This window comes from Gavia stellata, chromosome 10 (genome assembly GCF_030936135.1).
Source record: "Gavia stellata isolate bGavSte3 chromosome 10, bGavSte3.hap2, whole genome shotgun sequence".
NCBI classification, from domain to species: domain Eukaryota; kingdom Metazoa; phylum Chordata; class Aves; order Gaviiformes; family Gaviidae; genus Gavia; species Gavia stellata.
Genome location: NC_082603.1, coordinates 3,082,889 through 3,110,115, shown reverse-complemented (window position 1 = coordinate 3,110,115; position 27,227 = coordinate 3,082,889). Strand labels below are relative to the sequence as shown.

Below are 27,227 nucleotides of genomic sequence, written 5' to 3'. Positions count from 1 at the left end.
TATGTTACAGTTCTGGGTTTCACAGCTGTTCTCTGGGCTGTGGGCCCAGTCCTGCTTACCTTGCTCACAGTAGTTTCATTGAAGTTATCTGACTGCTTATGCAAGGAAAGAGCGGGATTTGGCACAGAGCAAACAAATGACAAGAGTTCGGTAGGAGTAACATGAGAAGTCTTTCCAACAATGTAGTGCCTTGCAGAAAGAGAAATAATGTCCAAAAGTAAGCGGCCCGTTTAATTTCCTTGTGATTAATACTCTTGCGTAGCTCTTTCAGCTTTGTTTTCTTTTTTTTTGTTTCAGTCCCACCATCAATCTCTGGCAGCAGTGACATGGTGACAGTGGTGGTTAATAATCTAGTGCGACTGGAGTGTGAAGCAAGAGGCATCCCTGCGCCTATTCTGACGTGGCTAAAAGATGGTAGCCCTGTTTCCAGCTTTAGTGATGGACTCCAGGTACTGGGTTCAAATCCTGCTCTCCGTGCTGTTTTCTGTTGTGGTAGGAGACTTTTAAACCGGTGCAGTTTAATGGAAGAGAGTAAGTTAGAAGTTTTGGAATGAAAGCATAAGGCCTTTTGCTCTAGGTTATTGGTGCGAGTTTCGCTCCAGTAATTACTGTGTGAAGTGGAAGATACGGATATATTGAAATAAGGTGGTCCTTTCAGCCGATTTCACACTGAGTTAAGAGCTTGCATCAACAAATTTTTCACTTACTGGGGGGAAGAGGATATTGGGCCATATTCCTATGCTGAAGAGATCCATAGAGCTCAAGACCATGTAATATCATGTGATATAAAACAGTAATTCAGAAAAGGAAAAGACCATTGATGTAAGGAGATGTTTCAGAGTTAAAAGGAAAGGGCATGGTGGCTTTTTTGAAAGCTAATTTTATGATCTGAAGGGAAAGAGGGGAAATTTGTATACTATGGGGACAACTCAGGGCACAGACAGAAGATGTGACAGAATGTTTGAAACTGGTAAGAGGGAGGAATGTCCAGATCCTGCAAAGATTTCTGAATGCTGGGAGTTCCCTACGCACTTGCATGAAGTTAGACTTCTGCTTTTGCAGGTCTCGATCAAAAGAAAACAACAGAGTGCAGGGAAGAGTGTAGGGAAGAGAGAGATGGTAAACAAATATTTCATTCTGAAATGAAACCTAATAGTTCCCTCTGCTTGTGTTTCACATTGAGGTGCGTATTCTCAGTGTGTCGTGCTTGTATTCCAGGTTCTGTCTGGGGGCCGAGTCTTGGCGTTGACTAGTGCTCAGATCAGTGACACAGGAAAATACACTTGTGTTGCAGTGAATGCCGCGGGCGAGAGCCAGAGAGATATTGATCTCAGAGTTTACGGTGAGATTTTCTGACAAATCCCTCTTTTTTTTTTTTTTTTGGTCGTGAAAACTGTTCATGGAGCTTTAATTAAACACACTGTGGCCCAGACCTTTAGCAACATTGAAGAAAAATTGTTCCAACCCATAATGAAAGGCAAAGTGGTGAGGTATGTGCGTGTGTGTATGTAAGTGAAAATATATATACACATACGTACACATGTATTAAAGTATATATGCATGTTCTTCTGTGTATCTTTGAAGAAATGTAGCTGCAACAGTGAATTTATAAGTTTAATACATAAAGGCTCATTTATAAATGATAGGAGAAAATATGTGTTTTTCTTTGTGTAAAAAACCATGTAGATCCCTCAGGCAAAAGATATATTACTGGAGCCAGAGCTCAGTTGTCTTTATTGAACCAGAATGAGTCAATGTGAATTTGCCATGCAGATCTCAAGTTTCCATTCCGTTTTCAAGCCTTGCTATGCCTGCCCAAATGGTGGTGACTTTTTTGTGCTAACAGTGACACTATATTGAGCCCAAGTCAACCTTGTTTCTTTCAAGAAGCAGGGAATATATCTCTTTAGCTTTTGTACTTTGTCAGTTTTCCAAATTATGTCAATAAGTTAATTCTGAAGTCTTTTTGACTAAACTCATCTAAATTTGTCCTTCTTCCCCATTTCTTGTAACTTGTGTGAGCTTCATCCTGATTTCTTGTGACTTGTATAAGATGCCTTTTCGTGTTGCATTCTTCGTATCATTGGTGATGTACCGATATCAAAGAGCATGACATACTGCCAGGAGGAATGCAAGGGAGTTTGTAGCAAGTTTTAAGTTTCCCTGGACAGCTGAGTGGTTTTGTACACCAGCGAAATGAGGATGAACAATGATCTGCCATTTGTTTTAGAAATCTTATGGTAGCAGATGTGGCGGGAGGGTTTTGGAATTGAAGAACCTTTGTGGTTTTGCTTCTGCTTTCGGTAGGTCAGAGGAGAGAGAAGTGTGCTGGCTCTGCCAGTCTCTAGCTTTATGGCAACCGTGAGCAGAGGTCTGGAAAATCTTGCAAGAGAAGTTAGAAGTTTGGATGTTGTCTAAGGTGGATAGGGACAGCTGGCCAGGTTATTTGGTTTCGAGTTTGGCTTTCAGAATTGACTTCCTTGTAAATGCACTGTGGTTAGGATACTCGTGACTTGAGTCATGGCCACTTTTGCATCTGCAAGGGGCAGTTCCGACAGTCAGGACTCTGGCCTGGCAAGCAAGCTCAAGGTTAACGTGGGCTGGGACGTTTTATGTCTAGAACAAGGAGTATCAAGGTCCCTTTTGGAGTTTGAGGACAGGTGTCTATGTATACGTAACCACACAAGAGGCATAGATATATTTATTATTACTCTTTTGTTTTCTGAAACCTCTGTCCTTTTTAGCTAGATGAAATTAAAAGAGTTCGTTAGAAGCTGTGTATGTTTAAAATTACTATTGTATTAGAAGCTGGCCCGGGGTTAGCTCAGCTGCAGAGCCATCCTGAGTGAGGCTGTCCCCAAAAACTAATATTACTCTTAGGGCTTGCTTCATATGGGTAATCTAATTAAGAAGTCACAGGAGGAAAATAATTTGGAGTGCAGTTGGAGCTGAGATGGTTAGAAATGTGCAGTGCGCTGAGCCAGTCTAGGAGTTGGAACAATCTGGGTAACATATAGTTACCATGAGCATAATTAGATTAATTTTAAACCCCATTCCTTCAGAAACAAATGCTTTAGTGTCTCTCTCTGTTTCATAAACTCAGTTTCCTTTTGAACGCATTTCAATTCATTTAGCTGAGAGGAAAAGTAATTGGTGGAAAAGTATTTGGAAATAAGTTTGCCTTCTGCAGTAATGGATCAGCTTCCAATTTTCAGTTCCACAACACTCGTAAAGAATCTGGGCCTTTGTGAATTCTACAAAGAAAGTAAGATAAACAGATTTTTGTTCAGTTACTATATTTCTTATCCACGGAGACCAGACTTTTCCCTAAATTATTTCCAAACTGTGAAATCAGCTGCTCTGCTTAGTACTTCCTGTGCAAGAAAAACAAAGCTTTATTGTTAATATTATTTTTCAGGACATCTTGAGAACTGTACTGCTGGTTTAACGAGTACCACTTTGGGACATTTTATAATCTCACGTGTGCTAATCAATTCAGTATCTCTTTGTTCAGAGTGAAGCCCAGAGTATTTCTCACAGACAGTCCCACTGCTTCCCTTCTTCTTACCCCAATATTTTGTGCAATCAGACATGCCGTTTCTGAAGTTGTGGATTGCAAAACTAAAAAGCGAAGGAAACGCCACAATAAAAGTTCTTGTATTTGGCCCTGGTCAACTCTTTTTGGGCAAACTGAACAGTCTTAGTACACAACAAGCATAAAAATCCCACTGGATACGTGTAACCAGACAAAGTAGCTCTTGCTAGGAGAGTTCTGATTTTGTAACTCTTTTAATTGCAGATCTAACGTTGCATTAATGTCGAGAGTTTACAATGGACATGCTTTATGATTTTAAATGACAAGAAAGGAAAGGGAATCTCTATGGGTTGTTTTAAGGATTTAAGAACATATATGCCATTAAGGGCATGAACAGGAATTCTCTTCTGGATCGTGCTTGAGTGGCCCAGTAAAAGCACTTCTGCTGTCTGCAGTTTGCTGTAGTTACCCGTGTTAGTCATGCAGATGAAGGCACCTGACTTGCTGCGGTGTGCGTGAGGAGTGCTCCCAAATGCTGAATATGAGCCAGCAGTGTGCCCAGGTGGCCAAGAAGGCCAACGGCATCCTGGCCTGTATCAGAAATGGTGTGGCCAGCAGGAGTAGGGAGGTGATCGTGCCCCTGTACTTGGCACTGGTGAGGCCGCACCTCGAATGCTGTGTTCAGTTTTGGGCCCCTCGCTACAAGAAGGACATTGAGGTGCTGGAGCGTGTCCAGAGAAGGGCGACGGAGCTGGTGAGGGGTCTGGAGCACAAGTCTGATGAGGAGCGGCTGAGGGAGCTGGGGGTGTTCAGTCTGGAGAAGAGGAGGCTGAGGGGAGACCTCATCGCTCTCTACAACTACCTGAAAGGGGGTTGTGGTGAGGTGGGTGTTGGTCTCTTCTCCCAAGTGATGAGTGATGGGACAAGAGGAAATGGCCTCAAGTTGCGCCAGGGGAGATACAGACTGGATATTAGGAAAAATTTCTTTCCTGAGAGAGTGGTAACACACTGGAAGAGGCTGCCCAGGGAGGTGGTGGAGTCACCTTCCCTGGAGGTATTCAAGGAACGTGTGGACGTGGCATTGTGGGACGTGGCTTGATGGGCATGGTGGGGTGTGGGGTGGGTGTGTTTTTGTGTGGGGTGGTTTTTGGGTTTTGTGGTGTGGGTTTGGTTTTTTGGGTTTTTTTTTTGGTTGGGTGTTTTTTTTTTTTTTGTAATGGTTGGACTTGATGATCTTACAGGTCTTTTCCAACCTTAGTGATTCTGTGATTCTGTGAAATTCTGTCTCACTGGCTCTCATCTGGAAAAGGGAACCTCCGTTAGAGAGCTGGTGGTAAGCAGCAGCAATGTGTGCCGTGATGGCCTACACCACTCTTGCTGTTTTCCAAGTCGACGTGTGTCTGACACCCAAATGCTTTAAAACTCTTAATGTAGCGATGTTCTGTCAGTGACTCAAAGCTGCCTGGGGAGTCTCAGAAGATTTCCTCTGAGCAATGATACAGCATGCCCTTACCAAAGGACTTTTGGTTCAGCCCTGAATACTGATACAAAGCCATAGATGGCAAACAGTTTTTGGTCTTCAATCTTTTCATTTAAGCTCATCTTGTCAGTCTAAGATTTCCTCCTTGTTTTCGATTCCAGCCATGAACGCTTTCCCTGTGGAAAATTGCTAACTTGCTGTGTTCCAAGGTTTAGTTCTCAGCTGCCTTCTCAGTTGCTTTGTTTTTCTGACTGTGGAAACACAAATAATTTTAAAAATGAGGGGGAAAAATGCGTTTTCTTACATCTTGACACTGTTTAAGAACAGCTAATGGGCTTCAATTTAAATGTCCCAAAGCATTTTTTTTCTTCTACACAGAAAACTTTCATTCCAAAAGCTGATTTTTCTACCCTGTAATTTGACAATAATAGTCTAATAATGAGGTTATCACTGAAACTGTAGTACAAATCTAAATACAGTGCTCAGTGCCAACAATTACAATAATTAGCTAGTAGATACCACACAAAACAGATAGACAATAAAGTAATTGTAGATGATGACTTGATGATTAAGTCATTAACCCATTCACTTGGCTGCAACCATGTAAGTTCTCATTCTGCCTTCTGTATTTGGCTATCTCTGGACAAAATTCTTCTTAAAGGCAGAGTTGTCCTTAAAGCCAAGTATCCATCTTGGTACTGTCTGGAACAGTTTAAGACATTTTCAGCTTCTGGGTCTGATTATTATCTTGTGAACCTTTTCACTCATCAGCTCTTTTTCTTTTTAGCAGGAATGTACTTCCCCATTCTTTATATACTGGTGATTTTCCTTTCTAGCTCAAGTATTTTTCTGCTAGTCTTGGCTTATCTACACGATTTCTCTGTAGCTGATACCTCACTAGCATGTTGTGTAGAGGATATTCTGTAAGTAGCAAAATTATTCCAGTGCTTTTTGTGATATAAAGGAGACGTAAGTTGTGTGTCAGAAAGATATTATGGCCATTTTATTTTTGTTAAATGAAGACTGTTAGCTCCACAGTATGTTTACTCTGGGAAGTCTGCAATGCCCAAAAGTCCTTTGTTTTGATTTATTGCTGTAGTTCCACCAAACATCATGGGAGAGGAACAAAACGTCTCTGTGCTCCTCAGCCAAGCAGTGGAGCTGCTCTGCCAGAGCAATGCTATTCCCCCACCCGTGCTGACGTGGCTCAAAGACGGGCGACCCTTGCTGAAGAAACCGGGTCTTAGCATCTCTGAAGATGGAAGTGTACTGAAGGTAAACTGGATGGTCAGGCGCCGGTGGCGATTGCTTTCTGGGTAGCATACCCACCGTGAAGGCACTAGATACCCATTAGAGATTGGATAGCATCAGGCCCTCTGGTGCAATAGAGAGTAGCGGGTGAGGAGTGAGGGAGGTCATAGGCATCCAGATGTTTATGTACAGATTTTGCAGGACTAATACTGTATTATTAATATTTAGAGTGACAGATGTAAAAATAAAGATTGAAACTTGAACAACCTCTCCCTGAAACTTCATAACAATGTAAGAAGAAGAAATCCAGGTTTGTGTTTTCTTCCTAGATTGAAGGCGCTCAAGTACAGGACACTGGCCGTTACACTTGTGAAGCGACAAATGTTGCTGGGAAAACTGAAAAGAACTATAATGTCAATATTTGGGGTAAGATTTATTAAGCTTATTCCAGAAATGGGAACGGAGCTCAGAGTGAAATTGTGATGTGAGGCACTAAAATCCTCTGTAGGTCATAAATGCTTAATTGCTGAGGTTCCTGCAGTGAGACATTATTATATTTGCTGTCTTTTAACAGTCCCAAGAAAGTCCACACATTTTCCAAATTGCTTTGGTTTGGTTCTAAATTAATACCAGCTACTTCGTAGGCCTTTGACAGGCAGAGTTTGCATGCATGATAGTAGCTAAGAGCTGTAACTAACTGGTTTTTTATCCATAGCTCCTATTTGTGCACTCTAATGCCATTTAAAGCAACCTATCAACTTTCCACTTTTTTAAATGCTGAAGTGTGGAAATTCAGATAAATAGAAGCTGGTTTACCTGGCTTTATTTGCTCTGCAAAGTTATCGGTGCGGAATCATAACAGTAGCTTTAATAAAATGTTTCTGTGGCTAGATGATGAATGTGGCTTAGGACGTTTATTTGAATCATTGATTTTGAGTGTTTTTTTTCTGCGTCATCATTTTATCCCCATATGCAAAATGAAATTGCCTTTTTCTGCTATTACAAATTAATTTCTTTCTTTGAAATCACAAGGCTAGAAATATCTAACAGGGTTTGTAATGATAAAACTACCATTTTTAGTAGAGTCCTGCCATTATTTATTAAAAAGAAACATTCCTGGTTTTTAAATTAGGGGGTGGATGTTGTAGTACCATGCAAGACCGTGTGATTTTCCCATGCTAAAGTCTATACCCATTTACTGCACATGTCATCTTCATCTCTCCCTCCCGCAGATTTGTGAGATCTGCAGGGTTGCAAAGGACCTTTGGTGCTGGAGGGATATGGATTTGTTCTTTTGTGCAGTGAGACCATTTCAGTAGGATTTTGAGAGAAGGGATAATGTTTTGTTAGTTAGCGACTTTGATGGAATAAGCTTAATAGAAACCAAAAGTTGCCTGTGAAAGTCATCTGTGGTTAAGTGTTTAGTATTATAGTCTTTGTTTACACCCAGGGACCAAAAGTCCCGCTTGCCATATTTTTAAGTTTCAAATCCAGGAAATGTATCCTTCTGAGGATTGGTGAGATCCTGAGACCTAACTCTGGTTCCTGGAACCAGCCCATGTGTTAAATGGAAGATGTACCTCTGTAGAGAATGGCACAAACATCTTGACTAGAAGCAGGACAAAAAAAAGGCTGAAGCCAGTACAGTACAATAAAGCGCTTTGCAGTCAGTCGTTCTGAAACCCAGACATCTGGTTGCTGCTAAATAAAGAGTTGAAGTGTCAGAAGGAGAAGCTGTCTACTGTCATGTGCATTAAAAATGTGCTGGATAAATTATTCACTAGTGAGATTTTATTCTCCGGTTTCAGCCTACGTTCTCCTCTGCTTTTTTTGGTCTCTACCTACACTATTTTCATCTGAGGAAAATGGTTCCCCGATTTCAAGAAGGCAATTATCCCTTCCCTAGTGACTGAACTGAAGTTCTTTAAGACTTTGAGAATCGGAGTGAAAACAGTGGTCCCTTTTGTCCGCAACTGGTTTACAGCCACAGAGCTGTAGAGCAAAGCTGGCGCTCTGCTGCAGTAGGGCAATCGAAGGGACGGGGTCCTTCGCCTTGGATGTGGCAGCTGGTGTGTTGATGCAGGAAAAATTCAAAGGAAAAACACAGGCTGAATTTTAAAAGTCACTTTCCACCTAATGATGATACCTGTAGGTTTATTAGCTAAGGCCGTGAATGAGGCAGGCGTTTAGAGTTGGAGTCAGTTTACATAATTCACAGAAACGCCTTTGTTCTGTGAAGTCCGTTCAAAAGTCAGCCAGAAGTAGAGCTTATGCATGCCCCAGACCTCAGAGGCTGGAAGGATAGATGCAGTCCTTCGCAAGTATATTATTCCCTACCCAGGGTCTGGTTTGCATTGTCAGCAAGAGAATACGATCCTTGTAATTGCTTCAGAGTGTAGTGGGACAGATTTGCATGAGGGTCATTTGGGTCTTACTGTTGGCTGATAACGTTTTGTTTCAAATGCTGCAATTATTTGGCATTTCTTTTCAGTGTCACCAAGTATTTATGGCTCGGATGACATCTCTCAACTGACAGTAACTGAAGGGAGCTTGATAAGCCTGATATGTGAGTCTAGTGGCATCCCACCGCCCAGTCTTACCTGGAAAAAAAATGGTGGGTAACTTTCCGTTGTCCATTTTATAAAGCAAATGTGGTAATTCTGACCTGTCAGTTTTTCTTTTTTCCTGTGAACATTTTAGATGGTAATTTTTTGAGGAGTTCAAGCACGCAGATATCTAAACAGTCCTGATACTGAGTAAAATGAACTACAGTAGCAGATTATTCCCTTCTCTCTAACTCACCTCTTCTTGGATTAGGCGTCATTAGGTGCGCAAGAGAAGCACAGCGCAGAGATTCCTGCGCGGACTTAAAAACGAACTGTGAAGCGCTTAACCCCTCTCACTGCGCTTATTTACCACGGTGCAGCAAGACAGCATCACGACTTATTTGTGGCTCCCAGCTGGCAGGGCTGCGAGTCACTGTGAAGCCCTGTGGTGTTGAGTCGAGGGTCTCTGCCCTGTCATCCGCTGCTTAACATAGACGTATTCTCTGAGTTATTTTTAAATTTGCAGCCATGGCATACTGCCAAGTGATGAAAATGCGTTTAGTTGTAGTAATTGCTTTTGGGATTTACTGAACCTTTCTCTCATCCCATCTTAATATTTAAGGGTAGTCTGCACACCTTTTTGCTTTAGGGGTTAAAGTAACATTGACAAACACCTTCTAATGAATCAGTAGACAAAAGCGGGTATTTTTAGCACCTTCTTTTAAGCATGGACACTGTTGGAGACAGAATATTAGACAACATAAAATGTTGAACTCTTCCAGTGTGGTAATTCTTGTGTTATTAATCAATCTCACCTATGCATCTGTGCTTTTCTAGACGGCACAATTCAGTGTGGTATGTGCCTACCTTTAATTAATTTTGGCTGGTGGAAAGGGCAGATTTTAATTACAAAACACTTTTTCTAACGCATAAAATTTTCAGAGAAAATGAAGTTTGTCAAGTTCTTTTTAAACCCTGTCTCTTGGAAGCCAAAAAGGCATTGTATGACGTGTTCTAATAATGTACTGCAAGGCTAAAGCGTATGCGCTTAAATGGCAGAAAGGAAACTTGAACTTGTTGGGAAGTCTGCAGAGGCAGTTGGAAAGCAGTGCGGTTTTGAATGTTACTTGAGAGCGAGATTTTTCACCACGTTTGACATTTGGTGCACTCGTTCATAGAGAGGATTTTAAATGCACAAGCGGGAAACAGAAATTCAGCTTGTAAGAATTATCAGTGGCAGGTGTATTCTTTCTGTCATGAAGTCTGCCTGCGGTTTGTAAAGATGAAGATAGTTGCCTAATCTGAGGTCTCCAAGATTGAAAATGCTGCTCAAAGAACGCAATATTATTTTGCTGTCACGTTTCTGCGGCGGATTTCCTGGGCAGAGCTGTATGCACATGTGCTGTGTGACACACAATGCGCAGATGGTCCGGCTGTGCAGACTAAATCACGTGTTTCTAAGATGTACTGCACTGGCTGTGCTGGGTGAGATGATTATGTACTGGACAATGAGTCGGATTTTAGTGAAAATGTTGAATTTGCTTCTCACTGGAAGTGTCCAAGACTTTCTGGATGGATGTGATTGTGGTGAGAGTTATTGTGCTTTAGCTCAGGTTGCTATATGTCGTGAAGTCAGCAATTAATATGGGAGTCCTCAGAATCTGCTTGCAGGGAGTTTCTCATGTCCAAGATAACTCTGATAGAGCAGTTCTGAAATGGACAATTGTGCAGCTCAGTAATTTTTAAATGAACCGGCAGACTTCACACCACCCGAGCAAGCTCATTACCACTTTCTGTGTTTTTTATCTGAAAGAATGTCTCTTGCAGGCTCTCCGCTGGTGGCTGACCTTTCAGGAAGGGTACGCATACTCTCTGGAGGCAGACAGCTACAGATTTCAATTGCTGAAAAGTCTGATGCTGCACCTTACACTTGCATTGCTTCAAATGTAGCTGGAAATGCAAAGAAAGAATACAGTTTGCAAGTATACAGTAAGTTACCGTGAAAAAACTCTGTTCATAGTTTCCCAGTTCGGAAATAGAGTTATGTTATGGAAGTGTTATCAGTACAGTGATGTTAAGCTGCAGGATTTTCAGAGAGTACTGTCTAGCTACAGGACAATTTCAGGGTACTCCGAGGAGAATGTTAAGTAATTACAATTTTGACACTTTGGACTCAGAGCATGACCAAGACCTGTTGAAAGTGCGTTTGACCACAGATGATTATGGGGTTGTAACCGCGTTAGGGGTTAGTCAGTGTAATGGTTCTTGTTACCAGGCTGTAGTAGTGATGACAACTAATTGAACTTAGATTTTCCAGTTTTACTGCAAATTCTGTATTTCAGTCAGGAATAAAAGGTGGTATTTTTAAGCAATCCCATGAAAGAGAAAATCTGCAAAAATCTGTAGGGATTGACAGCATCTAGTCTAAGCATATGGGGCTGTTTTTTTTAATTTGATTTTTTTTTTCCTGTTTGCATTTTAAAAATTGCCTGTAAGTTACATTAAAAAAACATTTTTACTTTACGGCGTGGGGGAGGGGAGGTTATTTGTCTTTTCTCAGCCCTGTGGAAAATGCTATGAATTGAAGAGTGCCCCTAACTGATTTGCCAGCAGTAACCGGTCTTCATGAAAATGCTGATCTGGCAAACTTGGTTGCTCTTCTGTTCAGAAACCAGTGAAGATCCTGAAATGTAGCTTCCAGTTGACTTCTAAACCGTGTTTCTTTTTCTTTCATAGTTCGACCAACTATATTAAACAGTGGTAGCCACCCATCGGAAGTTGTCGTCACCCAGGGAAATGAAATTTTCTTGGAGTGCAAGGTACAGGGCGTTCCCGAACCAGCAATAACGTGGATGAAGGATGGCCGTCCGCTGGTCAGTGGAAGGGACATAGCGATACTTCATGATGGTCACTTTCTTCAACTGAAAAATGCCCAGGTGTCAGACACTGGCCGCTATGTCTGTGTTGCTGCCAATGTGGCAGGGCTGTCTGACAGAAAATACGATTTAAATGTTCACGGTAAGTGTCTGCAAAATGGGGCAGGAATAACAGAAACAAATTAGACCTTTAACTTCACCAAAGGACATCCAAGAAATAGTTGTGTGGCTGAATGCACCACCTGTATCTATTGCAGGCTTTACATGTGATGCAGTTTCAATTGCAGTGTTACAAAAATCCAAATCCAATTTTATAACTCCTGCATATTTTAAAATCTTACCTCTGTCCCTGTTAATATCAATCCACCCCCAGTTGCTCCATCTCCTGCGAGGAGAAACCCAAGATACGGTATAATTTTATATGGTATTGGGGCGAGTGTCATGGTGGGAAATATTCTATTGTGGGAGATAGAAATCAAGGTTTAACCGAGAACACCCTGCTAGTGGCCGCTACCCAAGGACGGTTACCTGAGGATAGCCGGTATCTCAAGTACCTGATTATCAGGTTCTCTTATTTTGCACAATCAGAAGAATTTAAAGGTGGTACATCCAACTAGTAATTCATCTCCATAATTTGACTTGATGGAATTGATCAGAACATCATGTTGTCTTTGTCACTTTGCCACTGTAATTCTTTGACATACGATTTTTTTTTTTATGTTTCATTGAACACCAAATGTTCATGTTTTACTGTGAAAGTAAACACAGGAATTCTCGTTATTGAAAATGAGAGGCCTAAATTATTTACCAGTTTTATTTATCTATTTTTTTATTTGGAATGTTTGCTGTACTGTATTATCAAACTTCTGGGTAGTAAAAAGAAACTTTAAACCTCCTCAAGCTACTCAGAGTGCTGGAGGATGTTGGTCAATTCTTGACCCCAGGCTTTATGTTCTAAAGTATGAACTGTAGAACTGCAGAACTGCTTCTAAAGTGGAAATATTCTTATTCCTAGCAAAGAAAAGGTAAAAATAAATCTTTGGTAGTTATTTTAGTAGGGAGTTGTTCTTTCCATTAGAAAAAGCATGTAATTCTGTCAGTGTTAGAATTTTCCCTGGTGTTTCATTAGATACTGGAAATTATAATGAGCATAGAATGGACAGAACCACTATAAAGTGTTATTCACTAGGGATCTTAAGGCACAAAATAAAGGTAGTAGAACTAATATAATTTAATTTTAATATTTCCATGCAGTTACACAATAAGGAATTGTCATTAATATGTAGTATTAAACGTCTCCGTTTTGTAGCTCTTCACTTGCCAAGCTTATCTTCGCTTCAGTGAATTACTATTTGGATGACAATGTTTTAATTTTTATTTGTTCTGAAATACGACTTTTCTTTACTCTTGTTCTGTAGTTCCCCCAGGTTTTGCTGGTGACCTGCAGGTGCCTGAAAACATCAGCATTGTGGAGAAGAATCCCATCTCTCTGGTTTGTGAGGCTTCAGGAATTCCCTTGCCATCAATAACATGGCTCAAGAACGGATGGCCTGTCACTTTGAACAGCTCAGTGCGAATCCTCTCAGGTACAAAAGCTGTAGTGACTTTAAAAAAAAAACCACAGAAAACAAAAAAGGGAAGGAGGCAAAGTGCCCTCTGCAACTATAGTGCAGGTAATTCACATGAAAGAAGGATTGGTTTAATAGAAGAGAATGAGAAGAGAAAATTCAATGCCAAGTGTTTCAGTAAATGGGGTCGGATTGGCTGGAATGCCCGGTGAATAGCGAGTGCAAACTTCTAAAGTTGTTACCAAACTTTATGTGTATGGGCCAAGTAACTATTTGGTCTGTGACATGGAATAAGCCATTATTCTGGCTGTTAGTGTATGTTAGTCCAATGCTTATTTCCAGAAATACATCAGATGGCAACACCTTACTTTGTCAGTTCCCATTTGTATACTGCATTAGCTCTCTCCTTTGATTAGTTTTCTTTACCTCTTCCTCTTTGTGGTTATTTTACTCTTTAAAGATGAAAAAACTTTGAGAGAATGAATACATATGACAATAAACAAAACACATCTTTCATTTCTGTGGGTCTGTATATGAAAACAAAGGGAAACCTGCCATGAGCTTCAGAAATTAATGCACGTAAATACTTCCTGGCCTTGGAGCTAACTGAATCTGATCTTCAGGATGTCAGCTAATAAAAGCTGGAATTAGGTGATCTGTCAAAGACAGTGCAGAACGCTGCGTTAGCAAGAAGACTAGTCCAAGGAATCTGGAGAAACTTATGGTAGGCAAGCAGAGAAACAGATCTGATTCATCAGGGATCTCGATTTTCAGTCTGGAATAACCTACAAAGAACTAGTTCAGATGCCTTTTTCTGACAGTAGTAATGGACAGAGGTGTCCGAAATACGAGGGGCTCAGTACCTGTTCCTGTAAACCATCTTCCTGCAATGCCACAGGGAAGCGAGAGTACTTGACTGGCAGCTGCAGTGATATTAAAGTGATGCTTACAATAGGAAATTGAGTTAGCAGCCCTTGAGATTCAATACGTTTTGCGTCGACTCCATGTGTCTGGGGATCAGCTTTGTGGAGTATGTAGAAGTAATTAAGTATCTGGTTACGACTGAGATGTATAGATGACAACTGAGATGTTTCTTTGATCTTGGGTTTGCTGCTCACAGCTAGAAAGCTGATGAAAATAAATTTTGATGAAGTTTCTAATACTCTGACATAGCCACCATGCAAAGGCAAGCCATCCTACAGCACGAACACAAGAAAACTATCAGACAGGTGAAGGAACTGGAAGGTGTTTAGAAGCTCAGCTAAGACTGGATTTGAAGCTGGAATTTTTCAGGATTTTTTTCATTCATGTAGCTTTTAACATTACAGGTAGTCCTGTCTTCTGCTTTCCCATTTTTTTGTATAGCGCATGGAAAAAGGTGTAGGTGTCTGATTATTATCCGGTGTAAATCTGACTATCTGAGTTGGTACGCATTCCTTTTTGTGTGAAGTTGCCATCAACAAAAACAATTTCTTCTGGGCTTGATTGTTTCAGTTCTGTCTGTTGATTTCTACACCCACACTAATACCACCACCCGGATTACCGAGTCGGGAAGGGTGAGAGACAAAAAGATGTTTATTGTCTCTGAATGTTAGCTGCAGTGGGAGTGGGGAAACAGGCCAGAACTCCGTGCTTTGTTTTCCAGCAAACTTTGTGCTTTTGTGCAGTTCTTTAGAACACTACACATTGTGGTAGTGAACTGTAACCAACATGGCATTTGGAACTTTATTTGTGCTTGTACAGCTGTAAAAAACCAAAAACGACAACAACAAATCCCCCTCTTCAACTAATTTAAGAGGTAAAATACTTTGCCAAAGCAAGATTTTGGTTCTGTTGATTGAAAACATACTTGGCATCGCGGATGATTTAAATGTGTGGACACACTGCTGGCAACTTTGAATCTGTTAATTCAGATACTACGCTGATGTTTCCTTTTAATGACACTTCCTACATCATCTGGAAAAAAAAAAAAGAAAAAAAATCCACCGTACCACATCTGCTTTCCTTGCAGACCATGCACCAAGCTGCATACTACCTTTAGGAAGGAGAAAAGCTGTTAGTAAGTTTTAGCTAAATGTAGAAAATCATATCTTGCCTCAGCACTGGAGCCCTGGCTGTGCAAGCATGTGATGCCATAGCAAGTTAGTCTCCTGCAGGCAGAAATCTGCTTCGTTTTGCTTCTTATATGGCTTTGTTCAGGATGCGGATGGGAGAAAGGATCAGGGTGATGTGAGTCCGCAAGAACTGAGCCTTCCTCAGTCTCGCAGTACTCCCTCCAGCAGGTAGGATTCCTTGGGCAGAGGCACATCCATCAAGCAGGTCAGCAGTTTCTTCCTTCAAAGCGCATAACCAGCAACATAAATTTCTGGGATATAGCCCAGTCACGAGAGCCTGTGGATATCCGCAGGCAGGACAAGCCCAGTTCAGCTGTGATGTACTGAAGGTAATGATTGCTAATGTGAGAGCTGCTAACAAGAAACTGGAAAAGGCCAAAGGATGGCCACCACATTTGTTTTCACACTTAAACACTCACTGATGTTTGTTTTGCTGTTCCTCTGCCAAAAAGGAAGCAAAGAGAAATTATTCTGCTAAGGCAAAGCGGGGATATTCTTGGTCCTTTGGTCAAACATATTTGCAAATCTTCTTTCTTTCAAACTAGCATGCCTGCGCAACTGTTTTCTGACAACTGCGCTGCTATAGTGTTAGGAGAAATACGTTATTTTGAAACATTACATGTAAACCAGTACTGTTGTCACCTATTATTATTGATGGCACAATTAATGCAAATGCTAGAAGAGAGGAGTGGAATTTTATTCCTTATCTGTACATGTGAAAATACCTTCACGGAGTGTTTGCATGTGTTTATAAAAATAAATTTATTTTTTTGTGTACTCACACCCCCCACCTCTGATGAGGCTTTATTATTTTTCCTGGATAGTCATCTAGATTCTCAGTATAGCAAAGTACTCATGTGAACAAAAATCCTGCTGCCTGAGACACTGTATTCTGTCAAAATTTCCTGCATAGAAGTACGTGCACAAATCCTGCATACTGCAAACACAGCGTTCCTGCGACATCCAAAGCCTCTGCGCTGATCGATGAATTACGTGTGCCCCGTACCCCTGCGTGGAGTCTGAGTGACCTGTGTGGAGCACGTTCGATTTTTCTCTGCGCGAACTCTACAGATGTGTCTCGAAGTTTTCAGTGATTATTCCCGTTGGTCTCTGACTTCCTGCAGAAATTCTCCGAAAATGTCTGAATGCCTCAGAAGTTCACTTAAAATGTAATTTCTGGAGGAAAAAAAAGACGTGTGTCAGGGTGGTTTGGAAGTTACTGACTAGAAAGAGTAGTATGATCAATATTAAGCACAGATCTAAAAGCACTGAGGAGCTGAGGGCCTGAGCAGACATACAGAAATGATGGGAGTAGGAGTAAGGTCAGTCACTTTCTCTTACTGTTTGTTCAACAAAACAAAGCACGTTAAAAAAATCGACCACATTAAAGAAATTAGAGCTGTAAATTTAACCGAAACATAAAAAAAAATGAAGAATTAGCACCGACAATTTGGCAGCATATTGGTTGGAGCGGGACTTAATGCTTGTACGGTTTTTTGGCTTTCTCCTCAGGGGGCAGAACGCTCCGTTTGACGCACACGAGCGTAGCGGATGAAGGGCAGTATACTTGTGTGGTGACCAACGCTGCAGGAGAAGTGAGGAAGGATTTTGACCTTTCTGTTCTAGGTAAGTACGTGATGATTTTTGTTCCAGTGCAAGAAGATAAGGGGGTCTACTGTATACTTTGCTGGAATTTTAAAAATTATGCTGCCAATACATATGTCCTTAGGCAAAAAAAAAAGTGCATTTGATAACAAGGTCAGAAAATCAGGATTTAAAGAGAAGTTACTTCTACGTGTGAATTTGCTCTTTGTTTAGGTTTTAAAATTAAGATTCTTCAGGCGTAATTTGGAATAACTGGCAGCTTCTTGTGTTTTGTGGTTTGTTTGGTTTTTATTCTGAAAAGGAACTATGTCAACGTAACTGGCCTCAGTTACGTTGTTATTTCAGTTGGATAGAAGTCTGGGAGATGCCGACAGCCGGACTCCCAATGTCTCTTCTGTTTCTTGTTGTTCATAGCTTCAGTCTCCCTTGGGCACGATGAACAAGGTGAATCAGTTCATAGGCGATCTGAAACAGTGGGGGTTTTGCATTTTCCTGGTCAGGTTAGTTTGCAGCCGGATCAGTTCCCTGCTGGTTCACCACACAGCCTATAAATGCCAGTACTGGTGAAAGGAAGATAATGAGAGTGAGTGGGCAGGGGAATAGTGCTATTTCTTTGGGCACCGGCCTGAATTTAGGCTGATTTAAGTCAAAAGCAAACTACAGCCCCAGGAAACCACATGAAATTCATGGGAATATGTTGCATCTAATGCTCAAATGCAGGAAAGTGCAACCCCCATATGATAAAACTTATGAATTAAAAGCGGCATTGTTGTGCAGCAGTGGGTATAGTACGTACAGCTGAGTGGCATGATGGTAATAATCTGTTGCAACAAAGATGTGAAGGCAAAGCCAAGACCAAGAGGGAAATTAAACACTGGGGCTGGAACTGGTTTTGCAAAATAGAGATCTCTGATTCAGTGGAAACCTTTAGTCAGTAGAGCCTTTGGTATTGTAAAGCACATAAACCAAGTGTGGTAGTGGGTGATCCTGCTAACGTATTTAGACAAGGACTCGTACAGCAGGCTCTCTAGATGGCTATTTGGAACCCTTAATGTGTAATTTTGTCACATTCCTTATTTTTTTTTAATAAATGTATTTTTCCCAGAAAACACTGCTTTTTGGTTTAGTAACTATTTGTTATTTTTATCAGTAATTACCAGGCCTGATGCAGGTCGTCTTATAGCATTACTGTATCTAATTTTCCTCTAAGTTTCTTTTCTCTAAGGTGCTGAGCGCTATCACCTTCCCTTCCCTTCAGCTGACTTATGCATATTCTGCCTGTAAATGATAACTCACATTCATGTCGGTTCATGTTTATTTGATGAGCTCATGGAAGTGTAAGTCTGGTAGAATGGAAGAGATGGATAAACCCTGAAAAGCATTCATTGTTTTACTGTTTTCTTTGGAGGGTTTTAGTAGCAGGGTGTTCGTGAGGGTTCTGGAAATCTCTCTTGCATAGGCTTTGTTTGCCTTGAAGAAAAGTGCTCGGTAAAGCTGATTTCAAATGGGCTAAGTGGAAAATTCCATTGTTCAGTCTTCTCTTCCCTCCCCCCCGTAATTTCTTTGTCTTTCTAGAGGAAAGTTACTGGAATGTGGCCTGATAGTGACACAGAATATTCACCGGCTCACTGTAAATAGGAACCGTACAGAGACATCCCAGTGTTTCTCTAAATGGGTGTAGGAGGTGCAACAGGCCAGCCAGTTTGCATGGAGACCTTGGTGTAATAAGCACAATATTTATGTATTTGCAAAATGTTTGGTGTGGCTTTGTCATATTTCTGAAATTAATATGTGTTGACATCTTAGTGTATTATTTTGGGGCCAAAGCGATGAGTTGCTCTGTTTGTTTATGAACAGTAACTTTTGGCCTGACTTAAAAGTCCTGAACTTTATGATTTTAGGTTATATTTTCCCCCATCTAATTCCTTCACTAGTTGATGCTTTTTTGTCTCATTGCATTTGGACACTAGAATCCATACAAAAGTCTGTTTTGCATTGCTTGTACAGTCACAGCAGGGAATTTGATCATAACTGCCTCACAAGTTGGTGAGAGTGCCAGCACTGGCCACGTCTTCCCGCATGCTAAATTCTACTAACTCGCATCTCACTGTGCGTCCTGTTCAGAGGTCAACTTTTGGCCACGCTGAAGGAGTATCTGTGCCATTCCAGTCAAGTGAGATGCAAACCTCTTTCAGTTCTTTTTTTCTTCTTCACTCTAGCTTGGACACTTCCTTAGTGTCAAAAATATGGTGTAACATTATTTTTCTCGGTTGACAATGAATTCTGCATATTACTGTGATTCTTATTTTTATAAAACACTTGCTTCCAACTTAGTGGTAGATCACAAATAAGCTGCTGAATATATTTTAATTCCTCTCTTTTTCGGTCTTCTATCTAGGCTGAAAGTTTGCATTTTGTAGGATTGTTAAAGCATAGTATCTGGTTCCCTAGTCTGGCATTTTTGTGACAAAACTTTCCAAAATCTCTTGGAGATTGGGCTTTCTTTCTTATTACTATAGGCCTCCTTTTCAACCTGTTGTACTCCATGCCTGCTTTGATTTGTAGTGCCACTTTCTTTTGGCCTGAATCTACAAATGCCTCTACTTTGAAACAAATAGTTGATCAGAGCTCTTCACCACCACAGCTACTCACCAACGCATTCACCAATCTGGCATCCCTCATCCAATAGCACATCAGCCTATGTAGTCCCGTTGACCCAGATTATTTGGAAACAAGTCATCAAGTGGTCAGCCGTACAGTAAGAGTTTCCTTGTATTGAGTTAGCTATTCGGGGGGTGGTTAGGTGTTTTAAGGGTATGGTTTTGTCCTCTATTTCCCTAGAGAAACACAGTTTGTACCGCAGCAAGATGCTTTTAGACCTATACAGTTTGTTCATCTGCCTGTAGGGAATTAACTGTATTTGCGTAAAACACATGTATGCCTTTACACAGCATCTCCTTGTTGGTAATCTATTGTATTGCTTTGAGCATGCTGGTAAGGAAAAAAATACACATGGTACGTGAACAGACAAGCTGCCTTTTTTTTCTGTATCAATCAGTTCTTTCCCTAGAGTTCTAGATAGATGCTTTCAATTACTGTTGGAAAACAAACAACTCTTAAACTTAAGCGCGTGGTTTTGAACAAATAAATCACTTGCTGCTCAATATGGATGATAGAACTTGTTTATAAACTTAGAAAACCTGCTGGTGCGTAAAATCAAACCTGGCCTCACTAACCAGTGCTCATCACCGTTGCCCCACTGACAATACTCCGAAATATTGCCCCACAGACCATACTCCTCAGCACCCTGAGTATCTCACTAGCTCTGAAGACTAAGCGAGGCGAGTACTTTCTGGGTCTGTGGTCCTCTCTTGCCCTTTGTGTGGACTTGTATGGTTAAGGGGTGCAGAATAGAGGGCATATCTGTTGTACAGGCCGGTTAGCTCTACGCTGTCTCACACTGGGACCTGTTCCTGGTAGATCCGAGCCATTCATTGATCGATGTGATTAAGGGAAACATATGCTGAGATACAGCCTGAGTGTGTCTTTGTTGTATTTAAATTGGTTGTAAGTAATACTCGCTAATGTTGTCGTCTTGTCTGTTTGCAGTGCCTCCAGGGATTGTGGGTGAAAATAAACTGGAAGATGTGAAAGTGAAAGAGAAGCACAGAATTACCCTAACATGTGAAGTGATAGGTAAAAGTATACAATATTACTGATCTTCACTGATCAAACCCATCATGTCAATCATCATTGGTTCTCAACAGCATGTTTTTAATGGACTTTTCAGTTCAGTGAAATTTTAAAATTTAACCATGGTGCTTACAGCAGGACTAAGCCGCTCCTTCTTATAAAGGTTGTAAAAAATGTAAGCAAGAGGATAGTTGCTGTGATATTTCTTTTCTAAAGGCCTGGAGAATTTAAGAGGTGTGTATCACTTCAGGAGGTTCGAAGACCCTAGAATAAGTATTCCAAAACATCTCCCTAAAGGATATATTTTAAAAGGGCATCTGAAAGTGTATTTTTCTGTTTTTCAGAAATCTTAGCATATCCTAGAGGCTATGCAACTAATATTTGCCATTTTCTTTACTCCATTAAGGGAACCCTGTACCCCAGATCACTTGGAAAAAGGACGGGCAACCTCTAACTGAGGATGAAGATCACAAGTTTCTGTCCAGTGGGCGTTTCCTGCAAATCAGCAATGCTCAAGTCACCGACACAGGGAGATACACATGTATTGCATCCAATACAGCTGGAGATAAGAGCAAAAGTTACAGTCTTAATGTACTCGGTAAGACAGCTGGGCTGGCTCTTGCAGAGAAAATATTCATCTCAGGAAAAAACAGATAATCACATTGGAATTTTGTAGTACTTTAATTACAGCAATACTTAAGTTGCCTGGCTACGATTAAAATTTTATAGCTTGGTAATTGGTAAATACTAGTAGTTCTGTGCTTTAGACAATATAGAGCTATATTAGAGTAAATATAGAGCAAATGCGGAGCTATAACAGGACATTGTATGGAATAAGCAGGACAATACATTGGTTTATTGTGATTCAAGGAAGGAGTATCTGAAGAGCCCTTCAGATTGTAATCTCTTCATAAGAGCTGAAACCATCTGCAGCTCTCTTTTTCGTGACGGTTATTGCATAACCAAATGCAAACAATGGCGAGTTTGTTTTCCGCATCCTCATTTCCTAGGCTTGTACCTCCTACCAATCTGCTGCTCACAGGATCGTCAAGCAGCAGGTCTGTTGGCTGCTGCGCAAGAAGTGGTGGCTGGCTTCCTGGTGACCCGTGTTTGACGAAGGCTAAGGGGGGGATGGATTCCACCAACACGACTGACCCTTGACTTCAGGGCGAAACATAAAACCAGATGAATGTTGTCTGGTTCTGGGTTTCAGTGTACCTCGTAGGAATGCCTCCCAGCTATTTAAGGCTGCAACCAGATTCCTTTAATTTGAACAGGGAACAGACAACTGGTTTTTCATACGGGTCCTTCCTCTCGTTAATGATTTTGTTGTTCCTAGTGTCTCCAACCATTGTGGGTGCAGACAGCCATGGAAATGCAGAAGATGTCACCGTTATCCTCAACAGCCCGACGTCACTGGTTTGTGAGGCTTACTCCTATCCTCCAGCTACAATCACCTGGCTGAAAGATGGTAATCCTTTAGAATCAAACAGAAATATCCGCATTTTGCCAGGTAAATTTTTTTACTGAGAAATAACATAACACTTTATTCTTGTATTGTTTAGTTTCCTATTACAGACTTTTTTGAAAAATCAAAGCATATATTTCTATTAAGCGCAATGTTTGTACTTTTGTAGTACTGCCTGTTCCAGTATTTTTTTTTAGTTTTCACAATTAATTCATGATTTACTTGTATTTTAGTTGTATTCAGGTATTTATCCTTTTGTCCCGTAAAGCTGAATGATGGCAAACAAGTTCATTGGAGTTAATAATGAATGTAAATAACTTGAAATTCAGTATGGAAATTAGATGGAGACAGATACAAGCAACAGCATTAGTAAGAAGAATGAGGTGGCATTTTTCTAGGTCATTAGTAGTCTGCCTTTTTTAATTTGTGGAGTAACTCTTACCTAGCACATCTATGGAGGTGGAAAACAGGAACAACCTTCACTGGTGACACTGAAGTGATGTAGATGAATGGACGAGTACTTTAGCGTTGTTACCTGCAAGTGTTCAGAGGAAGAATGAGTCGATATTGATAGCGAGGAATTGAATTGCTAAGTGGGGGGGACAATTTCTAGGAACGCAGTCTGAAAAAAGCTACGGCCAATTTAAGTAGTGACTCATCTCTGAGAACGCAGACAATATAAATCATAAACAAACAGGATACTATGGGAAGGAAATTGATGGATGTCAAAATTGTAGAGGCCACCTGAAGTCTTAAATCCTACCGATTCATTCATGTTTACGCTTCTTCTCACGCTGTGGCTGTTGCTTCTGTCCGTTCTCCAGAGGCAGCTGAAGGCCTCTTTGATGTCAAGTACTGAAACAGAAAGGCGGTTCAGAGGCTCACATCCACCCCTGTATGTTGAATAGACTCTTTTTGCTTAGTCTTACCGATTATGCCTCCTTTCCCTTTTTCTGTGAATGAAGTGCAGAACCCTAAATCACTTTTTCCTGTCTAAATAGCTTCAAGAAATTTCTGGTACAGAAAAATTTTCCAAGAATCCGTAAGCAACGGGAGTTGTGAGCCAAAGCACTCCTGCAAATTACGCACTCACTTATTACACAATAACCGTGGTGGTAAGCAGTCAGGTTTTCATGCTCATCTAAGGGCAGAATTTGGACCAAAGGGTTGAAAATACGCTGCAGAAACTATTTAAATAATTGGAAAGAAAGGTTATAAAGTAGATGCCCTTAAAGAATGATGTCTTTTGGCAGGTGGTCGAACCCTGCAGATTCTAAATGCACAGGAGGACAACGCTGGAAGATACACCTGTGTAGCCACAAATGAGGCTGGAGAAACTTTGAAGCACTATGAAGTGAAAGTCTACAGTACGGAAATACTTCCAAAATCGTTAATATATATTTTTTTTTGCCTTCTTCCATTTTTTCCCCTTTGCAGTGTTACCTATGGTGAATACAAGGATTTCTGTTAGTATAGCTTTGTTTAGCAAACATCTGCATTAGCTCATGGCATTGCTTGAGGAAAGACCCTAGAAGAAGCCTGCTGTTGGGCTAAAAATCTTTGTACTGCCCAGGGGAAGACATTTAAGAAACGTTGAACTCCAGTTTCTTCTGAAGTGCTTTTTTGCTAATGATTTTCAAATCAGATGAGTGCAGCACAATGGGAGATGTGAGCAGAGAATCTCGTGAGCAAAGAAACTATTTTAGAAAAAAAGGAGGGGAGGGGACCCGTAACGTCTAATGGGAAACTTTTCTGAGTAAGGTAAAAGAGGAGGATACTATTTTTATATCCTTCCATAAAATACCATATGCACAAAAGCTTTCCTATTCAAGGCTTCCTGTCAGCACATTGTCCTTTGAGCATCTGTGCCTAATACTCTATTTTAATGCTCAAACTCTTGATTATGGCCTCAGTCGAGCAAGATTGTTCATCTTTTTTTTTTTTTTTTAACTTCCTAGTCTGAATTGGAGTTTGGTTTGCTCCCTCACAGTAACCGCGTTGTTATTTTAATTACACTAAGTCCCTAATAAGGCCCCATTGGATTCAGAATAATGTGAAGATGACAAAAGAGTTCATTATTGAAGTATGGCTATGTAGCAACATAAAGCCCCCCACCCCCAAAAGCGATTGCAGCTGTCAGTTATTACGGTACTGTAAGCATTAGGGAGAATTTAAAATTTCCCATTGAAAAAAGAATGGAAAATGCTTTGAAAGCATTTAAAATAATTTAAAAGATATTATGAGACCAGGGTGGGGGGTAGCTTAAGAATTTTGTAATGTTCTGTTTTCATTCTGATTCAGAAGGAAAGGAGATTTTGCAACACTGGGATTTCATTGGAATGGAAATGTTGAGTTTTGATCAGCTACTCTGAGTGTGGACTTCCGCAGTTCAAACATGTGTTTCTGAGAATATTAGTTTCATTAAAATGCTTTTTAGTGACTGCAGTACACTGAACTTTATAGAATTCAAGCCAAACACATAATAAAGTGTTATAGCTAGGTAAGGCTATAGTCAGGTTTGCATGTCTAAAACTGTTGAACGCAGTTTTATATATTTTGGTATACAATACATATACTAAAAAATAGTTTTAAATACATGTATAGATATGTAAATAAAAATTCAGCTATGGGGAAGAGACAGGTTATGGGGAGAATGCACTTGCTTTCCCTGAGGTTATCATCCAGGTTTTCCCTTTGTCCAGTTAAGTTTGAAATGCTGCATAAGACAGTAAGTCATGCAAGTCCCTCTCGCTCCCTTTGTTTTTGTGCAGTTCCGCCCACCATTAACAAAGGGGATATCTCAGGGATGGGCCTCTCCCCTAAAGAAGTGAAGATCAAAGTAAACCACAGCCTTGCCCTGGAGTGTGAAGCTCACGCTATTCCTGCTGCTGCCATCAGCTGGTACAAGGATGGACAGGCCAGTCACAAACTTAATTCCTTCTAACGGGTGGATTTCATACAGAAACAACTGCATATTCACTATTACTGTTAATGAACGTTCCTGCAGCCTAACAGGCTCACTTGCACTGCTGAAATCAGCAGGAAGTCATCTGCCCACCGTCCTGCTGGCAGGATCACCCCTCGTGCGTCTTAGGACGTTCGCTGTTGGCCAGACCTCCGCAAATTGGCACCCTTGCTTTTTTGTGGGTGCTGGGCAGTGCCACTGAGACATCAGTGCCGGAGTTTCCAGGGCCTACCGCTGGCCTGTGCTTTAAAGGGGAGGGCCCTGCCTAGCAGTAGCATCCCATGGTATGACCACATGTCTGTAAAGTCCCCAAAGGCCCTCTTATAGAATGTCCCCATGCTTTGTTCCTCTAAGTGCTGCCCTTGCAGAAGTTGCAGAGAGCCTCCCGCTTGGTTCTGGCAGAGCTCACAAAGCCACAACGGCATCTGGATCCTCTGCGAGGGGGAATGAGGCGTGGTTGCTGCCACACACAGTCTTCACAACATCGGCCTGGAGGAGAAGCAGTTTGGAAGGGCAATGCCACAGAATCGTACTGATGTGCAGTCTACTGGGGTTGGCTATAAATAAAAAAGAAAGCGTGCGACTCTTCTGTAAGAAAGGAGAATATAATCTCTTGCTTTAGCTGTTCTTGGTAGGGCACTTACCGTGTGGCAGACTGCTGCACCTCTGCAGTTGGACCAGCTCTTTCTGGATTTACCGAGCATGCAGAAACAGCCTGGAGTCACAGGAGAGACTGTGTATGCACCCTCCGTCTGTTTCGAGCGTATGCTGTAATTCTGGGATCTCCTGGCTGGACTGATTGTATTGCCAATGAAAAATGATGTTGGGGGGAGTCGAGAGGTCCCCAAGAAAGACAGTGGCGGTAAGCAGCTTGCTGCCACTGTCAGAGCAGCAGCTTTTTCTTAGGTTGCCCCTAGGCAAACAGCTCTCGCTCACATCCATGGACTAAATGAATTGTCCCCTGCAGGCCAGGACTTCAGTGCCGACTCCCTAATGTATTCCGTTTTCATTACTGAGAGATACAGGTTGTATTAGTGTAGTGTCTACTGTCACGTGTGATATAAATTCTAGGGACAGTAACACCTAAGCCTGTGTATCTCTGTGTTGCTGCTGCATCCATTTTACGTTCACACCGTATCCTTGCTGGGCAGCAGATCCTAGTGGTTGTGTGGCTGTTGGGTGAGTTAGATCCAGTTGTTCACCTCGTGGAAAACTGTTAGTTTTACGTGTGTAGGTTTTCCATCAGCTCATTGACTTGGCCAGTGAGTTCAGGGATTGAATGAGCCGGATTGAATCGGATGTCACGAGAGCCCTTGCCTGATGGGCATGGCATTGCTCCTTTCAGCAGCAACTTGCAGCTGGGGTTAGGAGTGATGTAAACCCACATCCTCTTAGCAGACCAGCTACCAAGACCAGAAAGGTGAGGATGCAGAGTTTCTGACAACCCTGAAAAGCAAACTCTCTCCAGGAACTTGGAGCTTGAACAAGTTTACTCAGGGAGAAAAAGCTTTTGGTCTGAGGGAGGGGAGGAGCAGATGAGAGGAGCGCTGGGCTGCAGCACCCGTGGCCACGGCTGCCACCCCAGGAGCGCCTGCCTTGGGACTGGGTCCTAACTGTGTCCTCAGTAATTTGGTGTCCTAAGCAATTGCTTTCTTTGCGTAGATTGAAAGTGGGCCTTGCTGGAAGCATTAACAAAAATTGAAGGATGTTCTGTTGGTAGTGGTACCAAAGCAGAGGAAATACCAAAGCGAAAACATGCTCTTACTCCCAGTATACTGCCTTAGGAAGGATTTTGAAACAACCTGAATTTGACCAAAAGAGAGATGACATCATATTACTTCCACAAATATAGCTGTTTCTAGTGTATGTATTGCCAAGCATTAATTTCCATGTAAAATTACATTACAGCCACTTAAACCGGATGATCGTGTCATTATCCAAGCTAGCGGCCGTACTCTGCAGATTAAGGAGGCTCAAGTATCAGACACCGGTCGTTACACTTGTCTGGCATCCAACATTGCTGGAGAGGATGAAGTGGAATTTGATGTAAATATACAAGGTAAACAGAGTTCAGATAATAAAATTCTTCTGGTTGCCTCCTTTTCTAATGTTCTGGGATGTTGGAA

The 27,227-nt window shown here is 41.3% G+C and overlaps 1 protein-coding gene across 1 annotated transcript in view; it reads left to right on the top strand.

The window, feature by feature from the left end:
- The window catches only part of HMCN1 (hemicentin 1), a 206,988-nt gene that overhangs the window by 122,842 nt on the left and 56,919 nt on the right, over nt 1-27,227 (top strand). The window contains exons 39-53 of the mRNA XM_059822131.1: nt 298-449; nt 1,219-1,342; nt 6,115-6,290; nt 6,596-6,692; nt 8,758-8,880; nt 10,640-10,801; nt 11,549-11,830; nt 13,107-13,274; nt 16,883-16,996; nt 20,585-20,671; nt 21,075-21,266; nt 22,008-22,181; nt 23,390-23,503; nt 24,908-25,053; nt 27,010-27,160. Of these exons, the coding sequence (XP_059678114.1) occupies nt 298-449; nt 1,219-1,342; nt 6,115-6,290; nt 6,596-6,692; nt 8,758-8,880; nt 10,640-10,801; nt 11,549-11,830; nt 13,107-13,274; nt 16,883-16,996; nt 20,585-20,671; nt 21,075-21,266; nt 22,008-22,181; nt 23,390-23,503; nt 24,908-25,053; nt 27,010-27,160 (2,262 nt within the window). The remainder of the gene's footprint in view (nt 1-297; nt 450-1,218; nt 1,343-6,114; nt 6,291-6,595; nt 6,693-8,757; nt 8,881-10,639; nt 10,802-11,548; nt 11,831-13,106; nt 13,275-16,882; nt 16,997-20,584; nt 20,672-21,074; nt 21,267-22,007; nt 22,182-23,389; nt 23,504-24,907; nt 25,054-27,009; nt 27,161-27,227) is intronic.